Genomic DNA, 20120 nt, shown 5'->3' on the forward strand with positions numbered 1-20120 from the left:
AAAATTGAATCACCGAGACTAAATTCTTCGGGCTCTAGAAAGACAACACACTACTGTGGGATACCCACAGAGAAAAACTACTGTATATACTGAGTAGCCTCTGCTATGCCTTTAGAGTTCCCAATCAAAGGTGTGACTTGACTGCCATTAAAGCTGTGTACTGTATGCTAGTTAACTCAGTCATCCATATGCCATCCTTTCTGCGGGTCAGTGCATAAGAAAATATTTGTTATTCAAGAAAACACACATTATTGCTTCTGTTTCATTTGTAAGTAAGAATCTCCATCTCTTTAAAACAAGTAATGAAATTACAATGTTCATGATCATCACACCTGTGGTGATGGTAATATTCATCTGACAAATCAGAGACTAAGTAAAAGCCGTAACAGTGTGAGGCACATAGGCCACACACGCTATAATAATTTACCTTGCTCAGTCAAAAATAATAATAACTCTTTCAGGAAGAATGTTATCAATATAATGCTCCAGCATTGTTTTTATTCTGTTGCTGAATTTGTGGAGATGAACTTATGTCACCTGTAACTTAAATTCTGTCAAAAATGTACTAATCATGAATGTGAAGGTTTGCTAATAATAATTCTTATGTTGAATTTGTATTTAGAAAAAGAGATTGCTGCTTAGAAACTATTGTAATGTAAATGTATGTATATTCTGTCCTTTAGAGTGTGTGTATATTTAGAGATCCATTAACAAAAAGGTTTATGCTCCTTCAGCTATGTATTGCTGTAACTTGTATCCCATATCATTAACACAATTTTGTGGATAAACAAATAAAGTGTCCACTTAAGTGACAAGCTGAGTGGGGCACCAGAAGCAGCTAAGGGCAAAATTTATATACAGGGGTACCTTATGACTAGCAAAAACTAACATGGGTGAAAGTTTACAATAATATAAGCAAAAACATTCCAGTAAACAAAGGTCTACAAATGAGCCACTTGTGAGCCACCTTCAATGAAATGCGAACTAAAAGAGTTGGACCCAGGATTCAGATCCCAATATGTAAAGAAAGAAAGAAAGCCAGATAAGGAACTGGAAATGAACTGACCAATTTTTGTGGCAGTTTAGCAACAGCAAACAGTTTGGGCATGATGGTGAGCGCTCTTGTTGGAGGATGCCAGATCCAACACATGAAGTGTAAACTATCAAGTAATTTTAATAAGATGATAGGCAAAGTGCTTGATAATCAAAATTGGAGACTCAGTCGGAATGAGACTGAACGTTGCTATGAGGTATTAAAAAGGTTGCTTTGTGTAGCACCACTCCTGGGGCGGAGGGGTTGGTGATTCAATTAGCAACAGATATCTTCTCTAAAGAAAAGTATGCGAATTCTTTGAAACTAATAGAAGACTGTAGTAAAAGAGCATTTGCAAAGAGTGAGGAATTATGAAACCAATGTTCATCATCTTAGTAAAGTAAGACAAAATGAAATGGCAACATACACTCCTGGAAATTGAAATAAGAACACCGTGAATTCATTGTCCCAGGAAGGGGAAACTTTATTGACACATTCCTGGGGTCAGATACATCACATGATCACACTGACAGAACCACAGGCACATAGACACAGGCAACAGAGCATGCACAATGTCGGCACTAGTACAGTGTATATCCACCTTTCGCAGCAATGCAGGCTGCCATTCTCCCATGGAGACGATCGTAGAGATGCTGGATGTAGTCCTGTGGAACGGCTTGCCATGCCATTTCCACCTGGCGCCTCAGTTGGACCAGCGTTCGTGCTGGACGTGCAGACCGCGTGAGACGACGCTTCATCCAGTCCCAAACATGCTCAATGGGGGACAGATCCGGAGATCTTGCTGGCCAGGGTAGTTGACTTACACCTTCTAGAGCACGTTGGGTGGCACGGGATACATGCGGACGTGCATTGTCCTGTTGGAACAGCAAGTTCCCTTGCCGGTCTAGGAATGGTAGAACGATGGGTTCGATGACGGTTTGGATGTACCGTGCACTATTCAGTGTCCCCTCGACGATCACCAGTGGTGTACGGCCAGTGTAGGAGATCGCTCCCCACACCATGATGCCGGGTGTTGGCCCTGTGTGCCTCGGTCGTATGCAGTCCTGATTGTGGCGCTCACCTGCACGGCGCCAAACACGCATATGACCATCATTGGCACCAAGGCAGAAGCGACTCTCATCGCTGTAGACGACACGTCTCCATTCGTCCCTCCATTCACGCCTGTCGCGACACCACTGGAGGCGGGCTGCACGATGTTGGGGCGTGAGCGGAAGACGGCCTAACGGTGTGCGGGACCGTAGCCCAGCTTCATGGAGACGGTTGCGAATGGTCCTCGCCGATACCCCAGGAGCAACAGTGTCCCTAATTTGCTGGGAAGTGGCGGTGCGGTCCCCTACGGCACTGCGTAGGATCCTACGGTCTTGGCGTGCATCCGTGCGTCGCTGCGGTCCGGTCCCAGGTCGACGGGCACGTGCACCTTCCGCCGACCACTGGCGACAACATCGATGTACTGTGGAGACCTCACGCCCCACGTGTTGAGCAATTCGGCGGTACGTCCACCCGGCCTCCCGCATGCCCACTATACGCCCTCGCTCAAAGTCCGTCAACTGCACATACGGTTCACGTCCACGCTGTCGCGGCATGCTACCAGTGTTAAAGACTGCGATGGAGCTCCGTATGCCACGGCAAACTGGCTGACACTGACGGCGGCGGTGCACAAATGCTGCGCAGCTAGCGCCATTCGACGGCCAACACCGCGGTTCCTGGTGTGTCCGCTGTGCCGTGCGTGTGATCATTGTTTGTACAGCCCTCTCGCAGTGTCCGGAGCAAGTATGGTGGGTCTGACACACCGGTGTCAATGTGTTCTTTTTTCCATTTCCAGGAGTGTATATTCAAGAGCACATTTTAAATGAAAGCAATATGTTACTAAGTTATTTTAAATTGTGCTCCTGACATGACCCCCCCCCCCCCCCCCCACACACACACACACAGCACAGATGTCAACTGCCATTCATTTTTTTAGACATGGCCCAAAGAAGAAATAATTAGAATCATTACCCATGCATTATTCCAGTTACAGACACTACAGGTAAATATCTAACAAATGCTGTATTAAATAACTTGATAAAATAGCACACTGCTTAGGAAAATATATGAGACCAAGAATATGATAAGGCTGCAAATAAGGAAGAGAAAAGTATAGAAATTCAAAAATGAGTTAAATACTTTAACCTTTGAGCATTTTTGTGTCACGTGGGTCTCTTCACTCTTTAAACCTTGTCATGAGCTTCGCACCACTATCATGTCTTAATCTCAACAAATTTGTCACACATCTTATTTCCACCAAATTTGTCAGTACAGTCCCAGAAGTTTTCTACTACTTTTTTGCATTCACTTACAGATGGAGTATTTTGAAGAAGCATGTAACTAATACGACTCTAAAACAGATTAGTGGTACCCATTGGAAAAGCCAAACATATGGCTTCAAGAATTGTGCATATTATATTGAAGTAAATGCATAATGCTGTTTATGAAGCCAATGATGATATGAAGAAAATTGGAAGAAAATTGTGATGTGGACAGCAAGGAAGCTAAAAGAATACATATTTTTAGTTGTACAGATGTTTGGCATGAAATTATGTTTAGGGTCTACCAGGTCAACAAAGCTGTCCAAATAATTGCTCCAAATCTAGAGTATTGTGGATAAAATTTAAAATCTTTGCTTTTTTAAAGATGAGATTTGAAGGATCTATAATAGTGGGTAACAGATGACAAACTGCTTCCTGGAAAGCTGGATCTCACTCAGACTTTTAAAAAGAAAAGAAAAATGTCCTTAGGAAAGTGAAGAAGCAATTTAAGAATTTAATAATGAAACTATTGAAGAATAGGAATCACAACACTCCTTTAAGTAATTTTTTTCTACGTTATTGTTGAAACTGTCATCTGCTCACTAAAATATAGATTTGGGCTTACAGACAGTCATAATATGAACTTCAGCTTTCTATACAATGTTCATGATCTGCAGACATAGGATGGCGGAAAACTAAAAGTGGCTTGCATGGCTCCTCAGACTACGTTAAGTGATGCTGGTTAATGGGATGTAATTGGGAAAAACTAAATGATGTAATTTTGATCTTAGCATCTATCTTTCTTTTGAAAGTTCTCCACATGGCTATTATATTGGATTACAAAATCAGTTTTATTGACTTTTCACCAATAAGCTTATGTTCCTCCAGAATTTACCTGTAAGTTAATGAAGAGACGAGTTCTGAAAAACTCAAGTGGATAAACTAATTTCTTAGATCAACTCTTTTTCAAGAATGGTTGTGCGGACTGTCAACTTTATCCACTGAAAGCAAAAGCTGGAACTCAATAGAGTCATATTCTATTTTGAAAGATTCTGCTATGTTAAAGGCTTGAAACATTTCAATATGGTGTTTTTATCCAGTGAAAAAACTCTCAGTGCATACAGGGTGCTCAGAAAGAGCCTGAAAATCTTGTAAGGTTGGTTATAACTAGTCTCAGAACCTTGTAAGGGTGTTGCAGTATAAGTTGTGCTGAGAAATAATTGTCAAGAAAAAAAATTCTATGTTGCAACATTTTGTAGTTAATTAGCACTGAAGTTGTCCAATCAGGTCATTTTGCATGTAAATTCAAGTGACCCACCAGAGATGGTGTCACCAAATGTGTTCTTTGCTTGGTTTCTTAAAACTAAACAAGAAAGTGATACAAAAATAAAAACAGAACCTGAGCCAAAAGATAAGCAGTCTCATGCATTATCGTCTACACTATGAGAACGACTGTAACTAATTGTTTTCTGGTCAGCCACTTGAATCTGCACACACTGTAGCCTGCTTGGCTAACTTCACTGTTAATTAACCTGGAAACAGCACAATGCATTGAATTTTTTTTCTTAAGAATTATTTTGTAGTACATCCTATCTTGCGATACCTTATAAGCTTTTTTGTAAGCTTTTCTGTTTCTGATAACCATGTTTACTGGGCGGTAGTACAGATTATACATGCTTTTGTTAATGGAATACTTCTCTTTCACATCACACAAAAAATTATATTGTTCTTATTGAAAAAAAAAATTAAAACTTTTGTCCATGTTAATTATTTATCAACCATGTTAAAGCCAATTTCTCTGAAATTTTGCTATGTACTGGGGAGTTTTCTTTACATGTAATGAATAACCACCAGAAGAAGGAGGCATCTACATCTACATCTACATCTACATCCATACTCCACAAGCCACCTGACGGTGTGTGGTGGAGGGTACCTTGAGTACCTCTATCGGTTCTCCCTTCTATTCCAGTCTCGTATTGTTCGTGGAAAGAAGGATTGTCGGTATGCCTCTGTGTGGGCTCTAATCTCTCTGATTTTATCCTCATGGTCTCTTCGCGAGATATACGTAGGAGGGAGCAATATACTGCTTGACTCTTCGGTGAAGGTATGTTCTCGAAACTTTGACAAAAGCCCGTACCAAGCTACTGAGCGTCTCTCCTGCAGAGTCTTCCACTGGAGTTTATCTATCATCTCCTTAACTCTTTCGCGATTACTAAATGATCCTGTAACAAAGCGCGCTGCTCTCCGTTGGATCTTCTCTATATCTTCTATCAACCCTATCTGGTACGGATCCCACACTGCTGAGCAGTATTCAAGCAGTGGGCTAACAAGCGTACTGTAACCTACTTCCTTTGTTTTCAGATTGCATTTCCTTAGGATTTTTCCAATGAATCTCTGTCTGGCATCTGCTTTACCGACGATCAACATTATATGATCATTCCATTTTAAATCACTCCTAATGCGTACTCCCAGATAATTTATGGAATTAACTGCTTCCAGTTGCTGACCTGCTATTTTGTAGCTAAATGATAAAGGATCTATCTTTCTGTGTATTCGCAGCACATTACACTTGTCTACATTGAGATTCAATTGCCATTCCCTGCACCATGCGTCAATTCGCTGCAGATCCTCCTGCATTTCAGTACAATTTTCCATTGTTACAACCTCTCGATACACCACAGCATCATCTGCAAAAAGCCTCAGTGAACTTCCAATGTCATCCACCAGGTCATTTATGTATATTGTGAATAGCAACGGTCCTATGACACTCCCCTGCGGCACAGCTGAAATCACTCTTACTTCGGAGGACTTCTCTCCATTGAGAATGACATGCTGCATCCTGTTATCTACGAATTCCTCAATCCAATCACGCAATTGGTCTGATAGTCCATATGCTCTTACTTTGTTCATTAAACGACTGTGGGGAACTGTATCGAACGCCTTGCGGAAGTCAAGAAACACGGCATCTACCTGTGAACCCGTGTCTATGGCCCTCTGAGTCTCGTGGACGAATAGCGCGAGCTGGGTTTCACATGACCGTCTTTTTCGAAACCCATGCTGATTCCTACAGAGTAGATTTCTAGTCTCCAGAAAAGTCATTATACTCGAACACAATACGTGTTCCAAAATTCTGCAACTGATGGACGTTAGAGATATAATTCTGCACATCTGTTCGACGTCCCTTCTTGCAAACGGGGATGACCTGTGCCCTTTTCCAATCCTTTGGAACGCTATGCTCTTCTAGAGACCTACGGTACACCGCTGCAAGAAGGGGGGCAAGTTCCTTCACATACTCTGTGTAAAATTGAACTGGTATCCCATCAGGTCCAGAGGCCTTTCCTCTTTTGAGCGATTTTAATTGTTTCTCTATCCCTCTGTCGTCTATTTCGATATCTACCATTTTGTCATCTGTGCGACAATCTAGAGAAGGAACTACAGTGCAATCTTCCTCTGTGAAACAACTTTGGAAAAAGACATTTAGTATTTCGGCCTTTAGTCTGTCATACTCTGTTTCAGTACCATTTTGGTCACAGAGTGTCTGGACATTTTGTTTTGATCCACCTACCGCTTTGACATAAGACCAAAATTTCTTAGGATTTTCTGCCAAGTCAGTACATAGAACTTTACTTTCGAATTCATTGAACGCCTCTCGCATAGCTCTCTTCACACTACATTTCGCTTCACGTAATTTTTGTTTGTCTGCAAGGCATTGGCTATGTTTATGTTTGCTGTGAAGTCCCCTTTGCTTCTGCAGCAGTTTTCTAACTCGGTTGTTGTAACACGGTGGCTCTTTTCCATCTCTTACGATCTTGCTTGGCACATACTCATCTAACGCATAATGTACGATGGTTTTGAACTTTGTCCACTGATCCTCAACACTATCTGTACTTGAGACAAAACTTTTGTGTTGAGCCAACAGGTACTCTGAAAGCTGCTTTTTGTCACTTTTTCTAAACAGAAAAATCTTCCTACCCTTTTCAATATTCCTATTTACGGCTGAAATCATTGATGCCGTATCCGCTTTATGATCGCTGATTCCCTGTTCTGCGTTAACTTTTTCAAGTAGTTCGGGTCTGTTTGTCACCAGAAGGTCTAATATGTTATCGCCACGAGTCGGTTCTTTGTTTAACTGCTCAAGGTAGTTTTCAGATAAAGCACTTAAAAAAATTTCACTGGATTCTTTGTCCCTGCCACCCGTTATGAACGTTTGAGTCTCCCAGTCTATATCCGGCAAATTAAAATCTCCACCCAGAACTATAACATGATGGGGAAATCTACTCGAAATATTTTCCAAATTATCCTTCAGGTGCTCAGCCACAACAGCTGCTGAGCCAGGGGGCCTATAGAGACATCCAATTACCATGTCTGAGCCTGCTTTAACCGTGACCTTCACCCAAATCATTTCACATTTCGGATCTCCGTCAATTTCCTTCGATACTATTGCACTTCTCATCGCTATAAACACGCCTCCCCCTTCACTGTCCAGCCTGTCTCTGCGGTATACATTCCAATCTGAGTTTAGGATTTCATTACTGTTTACGTCTGGTTTCAGCCAACTTTCTGTCCCTAGTACTATATGGGCTTTGTGATCGTTTATTAATGAGAGCAGTTCTGGGACCTTTCTGTAGATGCTCCTGCAGTTTACTATTAGCACATTAATATTGTTATTCCCTGTTGCATTTTGCCTACTCCTACCTTGCCACGTGTCAGGAGGCGTCTTGTCGGGCCTAGGGAGGGGATTCTCTAACCTAAAAAACCCCCATGTGCACTACACACATACTCCGCTACCCTTGTAGCCGCTTCCGGCGTGTAGTGCACGCCTGACCTATTCAGGGGGACCCTACATTTCTCCACTCGATAGTGGAGGTAGAGAAATTTGCACCCCAGATCTCCGCAGAATCGTCTGAGCCTCTGGTTTAAGCCTTCCACTCGGCTCCAAACCAGAGGACCGCGATCGGTTCTGGGAACGATACTACAAATAGTTAGCTCTGATTTCACCCCACGAGTGAGGCTTTCCGCCTTCACCAATTCCGCCAACCGCCTGTACGAACTGAGGATGACCTCTGAACCCAGACGGCAGGAGTCATTGGTGCCGACATGAGCAACAATTTGCAGTCGGGTGCACCCAGTGCTCTCTATCGCCGCCGGTAGGGTCTCCTCCACATCTCGGATGAGACCCCCCGGCAAGCAGACAGAGTGGACACTGGCCTTCTTCCCCGACCTTCCCGCTATTTCCCTAAGGGGCTCCATCACCCGCCTAACGTTGGAGCTCCCAATAACTAATAAACCCCTCCCCCAGTGTGCCTGCTCGGACCTTGCTGAAGGAGCAGCCACATGTCCACTCACAGGCAGAGCGGGCGATGCCACACGGCCAGCCTCCACATTGACTGGCTGCGAAAGCTTGTGAAAGTAAAATTCTTATGTGTGTGTGTGTGTGTGTTCCCCTGCTGCCGCTTGATGAGAAGAATTTTTTATATGTCCTTTTACATTAGATTATCAATAATTAATTATTCTTGTTGTTAAATAACTTAAGTAGTTAAACACAGTAGTGTCTTATGTTTCACATATCAGTACAAAAATTAAATGATATTTTTTTTATTTCTGCCACACTTTTTCTGATGTAAAGTGAAATAATTCATAGCTTATGGAATTAAAAAGGTCATTGTACATTTTCATCCTTTCCACTCAGTTCATTTTAGCTAGAACAGTGCAATAGGTCTAGTTCTTTCCAGTTTCACTGATAGCTTTTAAAGATCTCAGGGTTACCTTAAATGGAACTGAACTGTTTCTTCTTTTAGTATTTATCATTAGAATAAGATTCATCAATTTAATTTTGTTACAGAAGAATGTCTATGCAATTCTTAATCAATGAGCAGTAGATTTATATCTGTTTTTAAAGGCCTTAGCAAGAGCCCAAAGAATAGCAGCTAATGTCTAACAGTGGGGGAGAGGGGAAAGAGGGCAGGCAGATTTCAAATAATATGTCATTTGTGTGTAAAAATGTTTTTGAATGGCCCTGGACTATGGGGTCATTAATTAGTCAGATATTTGGCTAGCCTTAAAGTAGCAGAATCACCAACTCTCAAGAAACCTTAACGGATTTTAGACAAGATGCATAACCTAGGAGATCTAGGAGTTCAGGTTCTAAGATTCTTCACAAAATTGTTAGACAGGGCAGAATTCTTCAGCAGCTCTTCAGTCCATTTTTCTGGTATAGGACATAATGTAGGGTGTTTCACAATGTTTTCCAAATTTGAATAATGCATGCTAAAAACAAAATACAATGATGGTGGTGTTGTGTATTAGTAGTGTGAAGTATCAAGTTTCACTACATACGCAAGTCAGTAATAATCACATCATACTGTTCGAAGCAACATCGTGCATTTGCAAAGTACTGCCATTTCCACTACAGTGAATCTATTGTGCGTGGGCAACGTGTCTTTCATAAGCATTTCAAGGGTGAGCTGCATTAGTCAAACCCTGTTTGTGGAACAATGTTGAAGTGGGTAAGAAACTTCTGAATGGTTGTCATTTGTCCAATGTAGTATTTCATAAGTAAACTGGTAGTTTGTGTGTTATTCAAATCTGAAATCATCAAAACGTTGTGAAACACACTGTACTGTAAAATCATTATTTAGATACTTGTCCTCCAACAAGGACACACTGCTGCTTTGCAGCGTAAAGTGACATTTTCCTGGTCAAACAGCAGCCCCTCCTCTCTCTGCTCTGCTCTGCTGATCATCGAATTCGGAGGCTGGGCTGCAAAATGAGCTGTGACTCTTGTCATCAAAAAAACATTAATGAACAGAATGTGCAACAACAAACTGCCAGGATAGCATTCAAAATTCTACTGCTGTACAGAAACAACCTCTCAATTCTGACTGATTACATGGGCATTATCTGAACTGTCTGCATTCCAACAGGTGCCATTAGCATCAAACACATTAACACAAAATCTAGCAGCACATCAAGATTATGCATGTTAACCTATCATGGGTTAATTAATAAGACCTTCAAAGGAAAAACTATGACAGTCCATTGGTTTTGATGTAGGCAAGGGAGGTCATTACAAAAAGCTCAGGTTTTTTATTCTAATTTGGTGTGCCAAGAAAATAGAGAATACTTTATATAAAGATGTCATAACAAGAAACTTAGTTCCCATATTAAAAATCATTCCATTAAGTTGTAAAAGCAGTAGTGATAGAACATACTAATAAGATTAAATTTAACTAGAATTTTCTATTAAGATAAGGCAAGATATAAAAACTCACAAAAAATTGCTTAAAACAACATCTGCTATTCCCAGCTGTCCATCAGCTTCTGTTAGCCTCCATTTTGCATGTTTGAAGCATATTTCATTTGCTCGCACAACTCTCACAGGCTTATCCCCTCGCATTATGGCCAGTTTTTGATTGGCTGATAACTGAGTTTCTTTGTAACATGACAGCATCATATGTAATTCCTCACTTTGTGAATTTAGCTGTTCTTTGCATTCATAAACCTAAAGAGATAGGGCAACAGAATTGAGAAAGTGGTAAATGTTGATTTACAAGAAACCTAGCAAAATGCAGAGTCATTGCATATCCCTGTAATTACCTGTCTCTCAAGCTCCTCCATTTCCTGCTGATATAGTTCATTATTGGCAGGGTCTTCCATTTCTGCTATATTCCGCTGCAGAATGTAAGTTTCTTTCTCCAGTCGACGTAGTTTTGAGACTAATGATCTAAATGTGAAATTCAATGCATATCATCAGCAATTAATCTATGGTGCTTTGTATGTAACTTAAAGCTACAATAAATGAAACAACCAACACACACACACACACACACACACACACACACACCATTTGCATTTGAAAATATCTGTTTGAGTTTCCCACAGGGAATTTCCATATTTATGGTATGTTACATTTAACAACATAATTCCAATCAAGAAAGACTGAACAGTGGTTTGCATGCCTTTTCTTTCAAATGAAGGCACTATATTCTATGTTCATTAATGGAGAGAAAAAAGAAAAAAGAAAGAAAGAAAGAAATTTTAGCCTGTTTAAAAGATTATAATTTTTATAATCTTTTTTTATAAAATATACAGAACACTAGCAAAGCAAAATATTAATCTGAAGAGAGAGAGGCAAACTTTTGAATATCATTCTGAAACAAGTGTAGAAGACATTTTCAAAATCTGTGGTAGTTGGAATTTATCATTGGTTCCACCTGAGAAAGCAATGAATGCTGTCTTTTCCTTAGTCTTGGATTTTCAGTCACCTGCAACAAAAACAACATGGTGTATGCTGATTACAGTGTCCCCCCCCCCCCCCCCCACCCACCCACCCACCCACCCCCACACACCCACTGGTAGTGTGCCAGTATACTGATAGACGTGGTTGAGAGTACCTCAGAAACCATAAGCTATGAAAGAATGTTTCAGTTGTATCACTGTTACATATTAAATGTGTTTGCTCACAGATGCAAAGCTGTACCTAGCCACCTGCTACTGGTAACAGAATGATTCCATCACTACTACATTTCAATACACAGAAATATCTAAGATTTGAGATACAAATTTATATTAATGTTTCTATAAACTAGCTGTACATCAAAACTTAACATATCCCACTAGGGTGCACCATACATGATAACATGCAGTACAGATCCTCTCAACCAAAATATGATAACTATAGATGTGGCGCTTTCTCTTCTTTATAAGCTTATAATGTTTATCACTAAAGAGTCATTTCTTCGCTCTAAAAAAGTACCACAAAATATATCAGACATTATCCAAATTGTAAAATTAATATGTAGGTTTATACCTGACTTGGTTTTGTAACTGTTGTATGGGCTTTCTCTGGTCCTCAACACTGTGCAGCTGCAACTGAAACCTCATTCTCTGCAGTCGTTCATATGCCTCTTTTCTCTGAGGCTCAACATAAAGCAGTAAATTGTTTACAATGTCCAGGATCATGGCATACTGTTTAAGGAGCAAGAAGTCCATTAATAACCAAATTTAATGCAGAAGACACAAATGAGTCCATTGCAATATTCCCACCTGCAATGAATTAGTGCAAACATCAAGGTCATAATGCATTAACGTAAATGCATCTATAGCACGTTCTCGCTTTTCCCATGGGCCTCCATCTTCATTAGGTGGTGGCGGAACTTCGTCAAGTGTGCTTGGATCAATACTGCTGTCACCATAAGCTGCATAGAAGAATTCACATTTGCAGCGAGACACGATGCGTTGCAACTGCAAAGAGTAGAATGACAAATCATTGTAATATAACTGAATCCTTAAACTTAGCAATATTATGAACAAGAAGACCACAAAGTAAAGTTACCTGTATTGGTGGATTTTCTCCCACATTGCTGGCTCCAACAGTTTCACTGACAACACCTCCAACAGACTGCCCACTGCCCACTAGGTGTGGGAGGTCAGGTACATCAGATATCACTGTTGAATCCTTTTCTTGAATATTGTCCACAGTAAGCCACATTATATTTTCTGTTTAGACAAAGATACAACATCTAAACATTTATATTTAGTTGAAGATGCAGGATTCACTAATATATGCAGCCAAAATCTACACATCCATTTACTGATTTTCATCACTATTTCATTTTGTTTCATAATTAAAGCAATTAATATGTAGCTAGTGTTGCACTGTATATATTTTGGTAGCTTTGAAGTACCTCTGGCCAATGTCCAGAAAATCTGTGACAGCATAGTATGACTTACAAAATATTGTGATACTGAAATGTGTAATGTCACACACGAGATATGCTACAGCACCTGTTAAGTTCATACGTCTTCTGGCATATACTGTTGTTGAAAGAAATTGTATTGCATAAATGACTTTTCTAGCTGTCTAGATTTTCGTGATTTGGCATACTTGACACTCTGCAACTTTTGGTACCAAAGGAACAATGAATTTTCTATTCTTTACAGTGAAATTGAAGCTGAAAGAGTACCGCATAAGGTAAAAAAAGTTATAAATTCAGCTTAACAGCAAACTTGGAAGATTCCTGAGGCTATTCGCATACAATATTATTATCTACAGGGAAGTTACAATGCCACAAAACTGTAGCAAAACACAGAAAAACATGCACAGAATGAACAGATAGTGCAGTGACTGTCAGCCGGTAATCACACTCAAAAACAAATTTCCACTTTCATATGCTACTTTTAAGTGAACAATGATCTCTTTCTTGATGAAAAGATGAAGGAAAGGACCGTATGGTAAGTCTCTCATGACCCACAGTTATGGGTGACTTTCCCTAAATCTACCTCTTTTCCTAGATCTCTCCAGTCCTTTTCCTTCACATTTCTTCCTTCCCCTTCAACTCTTCTGGCTGAAGAAGAAGCCACTGGCCCTGAAAGCTTGCCAGTTACAACTGTCCTTTATGTGTGTATTCTGCTGTCACTTGGTAGTAGACTTTTTAAATAATTTTGTCTTCAATTGATTGTTTTCATTGTTATATAAAGTATTTTCTATGATATAGAGAGGATGATGATGATGACACATTCTTTAAAATGATGCATAATGGACTTGCAAACAAAATTGAGTGAAGCAAAAAACTGATGTTTTTCGTTTACATTATCTAACCAGTTGTAGCCCTTCACAAATAACCCATTATGGGTTAAGTGTATTTTTATATAAATAACAAATATGAGAAATGTAGATCAATGTTTCTGCAATGTAACCAACACCAATAAATTCAATGAAGTAGGTAGATACTGACATGAACAGCTGAAGGATACATGTGTAGCACCTGTGATGGAACAGGAACTAAAGTGTCACATATACTAAATTTAACCATAAAATCATCAGCCTTCAGAAATGAGCCTCTTCCATCACTTGCATGCAAAAAATTGTATTTTTCTGAGAAATATTAAAGGACTACTAATATTGGTGTCAGTTGTCAGTTAATTAATTGTTATTTTTGCAACACTTTTTAACAGAAATATGAAAACCATTATAAACCAAAAGCACTAATTTTAATGGATAGGTAGCTATGAGGTACAATGAAAAGTTCCTGGAATACACCAATAAATGAATTTATACTTTACCTGGATCTTATTTACCACCACCACCTCCACCACCACCACCACCACCACCACCTCAATCACCACCTTCAAAATAGTTTCCTTGGGAGTACATACACCATTTCTAATAGTTTTTCAATGAACTAAAAGCTCCCTGGAATATATTTTTTGTGAGAGAGTTTAGTACCACTTGTGATTCTGCTTTAATCTCCTCAACCTCATCAAATCTTCGGCCTTTCAACTTGAGATTCATTCTGGAGGAATAAAAACAAGTCGTGCTCAGTGCCATGTTGGGTGAATATGGGGATGAGGAACAAATGTAATTTCGTTTTGCACCAGAAACTCAAGGATGATCAATGGAGTGTGTAACCTCACATTGTCATGATTAATTACTAATCAGCCATGTGCCACTTTTTTGGACATTTTCTTCTTATGTTCTCCTTCAACTGCCTCTGGACATAACAGTAGAACATTGCATTGGCAGACTAACAAGGAGGGACAAACAGCTTATGGAAATTCTCTCTACGTCAAAGAAAAAGATGAGCACAGGTTTCACATTACTCTTCACTCGCGGGGCTTTCTCAAGAAATGTTAACAATGGACTCTTCCACTTTGACAACTGCTGCTTGGTTTCAAGAGTACATCCATAAACCCTGCTTTCATCATCAATAATAACCTTATAAAGAGAGCCTGGTTCACTTTTAAGCCTTTTTTAAAATTCTCTGCAGACTTGCGCGCAATGCTGTTTCAGCTTTCACTGAAAATTTACAGCACAAACTTTGTGGCAATTTGTCGCAAGTGCAGTTCATCCAACAATATCATGTCCCATAAGACATCCCTAAGATATTGCATTTGTTTTGAGTGATCTGCATATGATCTTCCAACACTGTATTCTGAACAGCAGCGTTTCCTAGAGCACTGGTTGACAACCATCCAAAATCTGGATCATTGTCAAATGATGTTTCGCCACCTTCAAAACATTTAAAACAAGTCCAGGTTGGAATACCAAGGATTATGGAAATAATAGATCAGTACTTACTGTAAAGACATGTTTAGCTGCAGACAGGCACAATGAAAAGGCTGTTACACACTAAGCTTTTGGCCAAGCATTCCCCAGAAAAGAAAGAAAATCTACACATTCACACAAGAAGGCACACCTCATGAACATTATGTCCAGTTACAAGGTTAAAATGGCCAAAGATAGTGCTCATGTGCGCATCATGAGGTGTGCCTGTTTGTGTAAATGTATGTGTGTTATCCTTCCTTTTCTGGAGGAGGATTCTGCCAAAAGCTTAGTGTGTAACAGCCTTTTCACTGTGGCTGTCTGCAACTCAGCAGTTCATCTTTACAGTGAGTAGCAATCTATCCTTTCCATAATTGTTGATAAACCATTCACAAATTTAACTGTGATCTAAGGAATGCTCCCCAAGTCTTGCTTTAAGATGTTGTGTGTTTCTGCAGACATTTTTTTGAGCCTGAAACCAAAGTTTGAGCACATAAATTGCTCCCCGATGCTTGGCACCATCAGTTTCACATTTGCTGCTAAGTTATTGGACTCTCTCTCTCTCTCTCTCTCTCTCTCTCTCTCTCTCTCTCTTTCTGGTCAATGTTGCACCACTAGCAACCTCTTGTGTCATTGGGAGAAATAATGTTGTATGGGTGGTAGGGAGATTCATGTTCTATGCTGCCATCCTTTCCACATCAAATGCTCCCTTCCTAACAGTCTATGCACCTTTCGTATGCTGCTCCATCAGCAGTTATTCACTATATATACCAGCAACTTCTTCCAGGATTTTCTCCCCTCCAACTACCCCACAAATTTGTTCACAAACAATTCGCCGTTGCAATTTCCTCCTCTCACCCTTTGACAAATAAAGCTCCCACTTCCAAAACTCTTGGAAGTACCCCTTCATCACTGTAATGTTATGTTTGGGTACTTGAGTTAATTGGCTGCTCAGTACTGATATCAGGTAAGATGAATCTTTAGTATGGCTGAATGCTACTGGCCCCAGGGCACTGGGTATGCTGCTGCAGAGCTGCTTAGGCAAACAGTATAGGTGAAGTTACAAAGATGAGCAGTGTCTCTGGAAATTCCCAAAGCTGGGAATTTGGATGGGAATGCAACAAAAGTTAATAATTTACAGTGACTAAATTATGAAGAGGGTAGTTGCTAGTCACCATATACAGAAGATGCTGAGTCACAGATAGAGGGGGGGGGGGGGGGAGGAGGAGGGGGAGGGGGGCTGTCAGAAAATACTTATGGCCAACAATGCCTTTGTCTGAGATTGTGTCGCACACATGCACGTGCTGTCTCTGGCTGCTGAGGCATACTACCTGTAGCCTCAACAGCCAGAAACAGTGATCAGGTGTGTGTGTGTGTGTGTGTGTGTGTGTGTGTTTTCTATCTCCAATGAAGGCCTTGTTGGCCAAAAGCTCATTTTCTGAGAGTCTGTTTTTTCTTGTTGTTGTTCCTGTCTGTGACTCAGCATCTCTGCTGTGTGCTGAGTAGCAACTATCCTTTTCATAACATTATTATATTACATCCTAGAATTTCCATTGTTGAATTTTACAGTCACTAAATATAAAACTTTTTAAATGCTTCACGTGGTTCAACAAGTGAGGTCTCAGATGATACCATTGCACAATAGCCATCATCCCTGAAAGCACAATAGCCATCATCCCTGAAAGCCACTCATCTATGTCTATTTCATCCACTGACTTAGGACATCTTTTATATCTTTTATTATGCAAATGTTGGTCTGAACATCATATTCTCTACAGTTATACAGAAAATGAATACAGATGAATACCTCATATTCTGTCATGCTTGAGCATTTATCTAATGAACAGTTCCCTATTTTGCCAGTAAACTTACTTAAATGTTGATTGCAAGTGTTGTTAAAAAACTGTGCTAATTTAAAAGTAACCAATCACATTTGTTAGCAGACATGACAGTTGAAAAAAGAACCAAAAGATGGTTCTGTCAAAAAGACATAAATATTTGTTTAAACAAAGGACAAATTGTTTTCGTTCCCAGACCAGTATTCCTGACCCTACCCCTGCAGCTGTTCCCAAGGTAAAACATTGTCCATGCCCCATGCATTACCACTTACTCCAGTCCTATCACTAATGAATTCAACTACATCAAAGGAAGAGTAACATGTGAAACCAGGCTTGCTATTTATCAACTAACAAATGTGAGTATAGAACACCACTAAACTAAACAAATGCATGAATGAACACACATCTGTCCACCTTGGGACACCCAGTACCCAACCTAGACCAAGATTCTGAGTTCATGGGGGTAACAGTACCTCAAAAACCACTGTTCACCAGGATACAGAGGCTGTCTAAATATTGTCTTAGAGAAAATAATGCTCTCTGAGGATGTGGAAGGGGTGGGCTGGGTAGAGGGGAAGGAGGAGGAAGGAAAAAAAAATCATTATTATAATACTGTGACAGTTGACTGCATATTATTTTTAATTCAGTTGAAGTTTTCAATTGGAATTGTAACATCTCATTGTAAGAAAACTCTGATTCTACACACAGCACATGTAATGTGCAGGAACTTGAACATGCAGCATGTAATTTTGGCAACATTAGCTTCCATATTTGGGGAACAAGTGTTTTCTTTTATGTAACAATACGAGAGAAGGAAAGTTGCTACTCACAAAATAGTGGAGATGCTGAGCCGCGATAGGCACAATAAAAATATCCTATCGTGGCTCAGCATCTCCGCTATATGGTGAGTAGCAAGTCTCCTTCTCTTGTATTGTTAGATTCCATCTTGGATTTTCCATTGTTTTCTTTTATGGTTAGATATATAAATTTAAATTTTTTGCCATGTTATGTACCTGAAGATGAAACTGATCACAAAAAATTGAAATAAAGATAAAAACAATGATTGGAGATAAAGTAGTAATAAAATAGCAAAAATAGTTGTTTTCAGCATTATAAGAGCTTTTGTTGAGGGGCATCAGCATTTTCTCACCAACGAGTAGAATGCTTTGACAATTTAAAATTTTTCTGGACATTATCTTCCCTTAATAAGAAAATCTTCAAGAACACTGGTTTTGAATCTGCAACGTATAAGTTTCGATTAGCACATTGCAGAGCACCTTGGTGGACCTGTGACCATACTTGACAATGCTAGACACAGAACTGGCAACATAGTTGATGTAGATGTAGGAATGAAAATAACTATTTCTTTTTTCCAGAAGGACCCTGGGTGTGGACATAACACATTGACTAGTTTTATTTTCTGAGGCTATGGTGTGGAAACTATGAAAAGTACTACATGGCAGGCAGCCACGAGCTAAACAAATGACAACTCTGAGTGTTCCAGTATGTGGAGTGGTGTGAGGGAGAAAAGCTCTGCCTCCCTCTCACACAGCAGCCTGCCTGCATCCATGTCATGAGTTTCTGTGCAAGCAAAAGTGACATATGGTCAATGGCTTTATCAATCCCTTCTGGTGTTGTGAGGGTCATACTCGAACCCTGTAATGGGAGCAAAATTAGTCTCTTCACTCATTGCAAAATAAGAAAATGTAACAACGAGCTATGCCCAGCTCAAAGCAAAGCAAAGCAGACTGCACAAAGCATTTGGTAACGGCTACTACTTAATTTCTTGCTGATGTTGGCAGCATTGTTAACGAGGTACTTCTGGCACAACCTCTTCCAGTATCTTGTATAACCGCAGTTCAAAAAATCTCCCACCTAAAACTGTCACATTACGATGTCTGCAATTTCACAGGATTTAAATTTTAGCAAGGAGACAAACATAAACTTTTCTTTGTTCTAAGATGATAGACCACATGGCTGATTTATACATTGCCACAATCAGCACGTTTCACGAGAACATTCAGCCACCCATTGTTTAACATTTCACTTTTTATTATACAAACACATTCTTACACACATTATCTTTCGAAACTCAACTTCACCAGATGTTGTGATATAATAGTAACTGAAAACTGGTTACTACATCAATGCTTCCATACAAAAAATAAAACTATTTCAAACTACCTGCAATTAATGCAATTAAAATAATACATTTTGATATGCATTTTCACATTCTGTGACAGAATTTTCATCTGTATTTGCATTTATCACAAATATGATTTTTAAGGTCCCTGATAATGTGTAAAATTATGTAACTGGATAGATAAAAAAAATCTACTAACCACCTGGCGGCACAACACACTCATAAAAGACTGTGGTAATTAGTAAGCTTTTGGAGCCAGTGGCTCCTTCTTCAGGCAGAAGGGTTGAAGGGAAAGAAAGAAGGATGAAGGAAAATGACTGAAGAGGTCTGGGAAACGGGGTAGATTTTGGGAAAAGTTAAAAAGTAGATTTCCTGGGCCATCACATCCAATTCTAGTACTGCTGATCCCTCCACAAAACTGCCCCAGATCACACCATTGGTGACTCAGTATTATCCTGGTCTGGAATGTGATAATCAGCTACTTCGACAGGGCCATAACTGTCTAAAATCGTGCCCTTAAATGAAATCCAATCTGTCTGAAATTTTGCTCACCACATCTACAATAACTTTCTGTCGCCCTCCAAATCTCCGCAACAATCTTGTCAGACTCTATGCCTCTTCTGTACCCATCTCCCTACACTATGGCTCCTACCCCTGTGAATGTCCCCACTGCAAGACTTGCCCTGTGCACATCCTTCCACTGCCTATAATAGCCCTGTAACTGGCAAAATGTATACTATCAAAGGAAGAATCA

The 20120-nt window shown here is 39.9% G+C and overlaps 1 protein-coding gene across 1 annotated transcript in view; it reads right to left on the minus strand.

The window, feature by feature from the left end:
- Positions 1-20120, minus strand: part of LOC126167427 (protein KIAA0100) — a 296899-nt gene that overhangs the window by 39027 nt on the left and 237752 nt on the right. Inside the window, exons 29-33 of the mRNA XM_049920476.1 lie at positions 12677-12840; positions 12388-12585; positions 12152-12309; positions 10939-11065; positions 10614-10843 (exon numbers count right to left, since the gene is read on the minus strand). Of these exons, the coding sequence (XP_049776433.1) occupies positions 10614-10843; positions 10939-11065; positions 12152-12309; positions 12388-12585; positions 12677-12840 (877 nt within the window). The remainder of the gene's footprint in view (positions 1-10613; positions 10844-10938; positions 11066-12151; positions 12310-12387; positions 12586-12676; positions 12841-20120) is intronic.

The sequence above is a fragment of the Schistocerca cancellata genome, chromosome 1 (assembly GCF_023864275.1).
Source record: "Schistocerca cancellata isolate TAMUIC-IGC-003103 chromosome 1, iqSchCanc2.1, whole genome shotgun sequence".
Taxonomy (NCBI): Eukaryota; Metazoa; Arthropoda; class Insecta; order Orthoptera; family Acrididae; genus Schistocerca; species Schistocerca cancellata.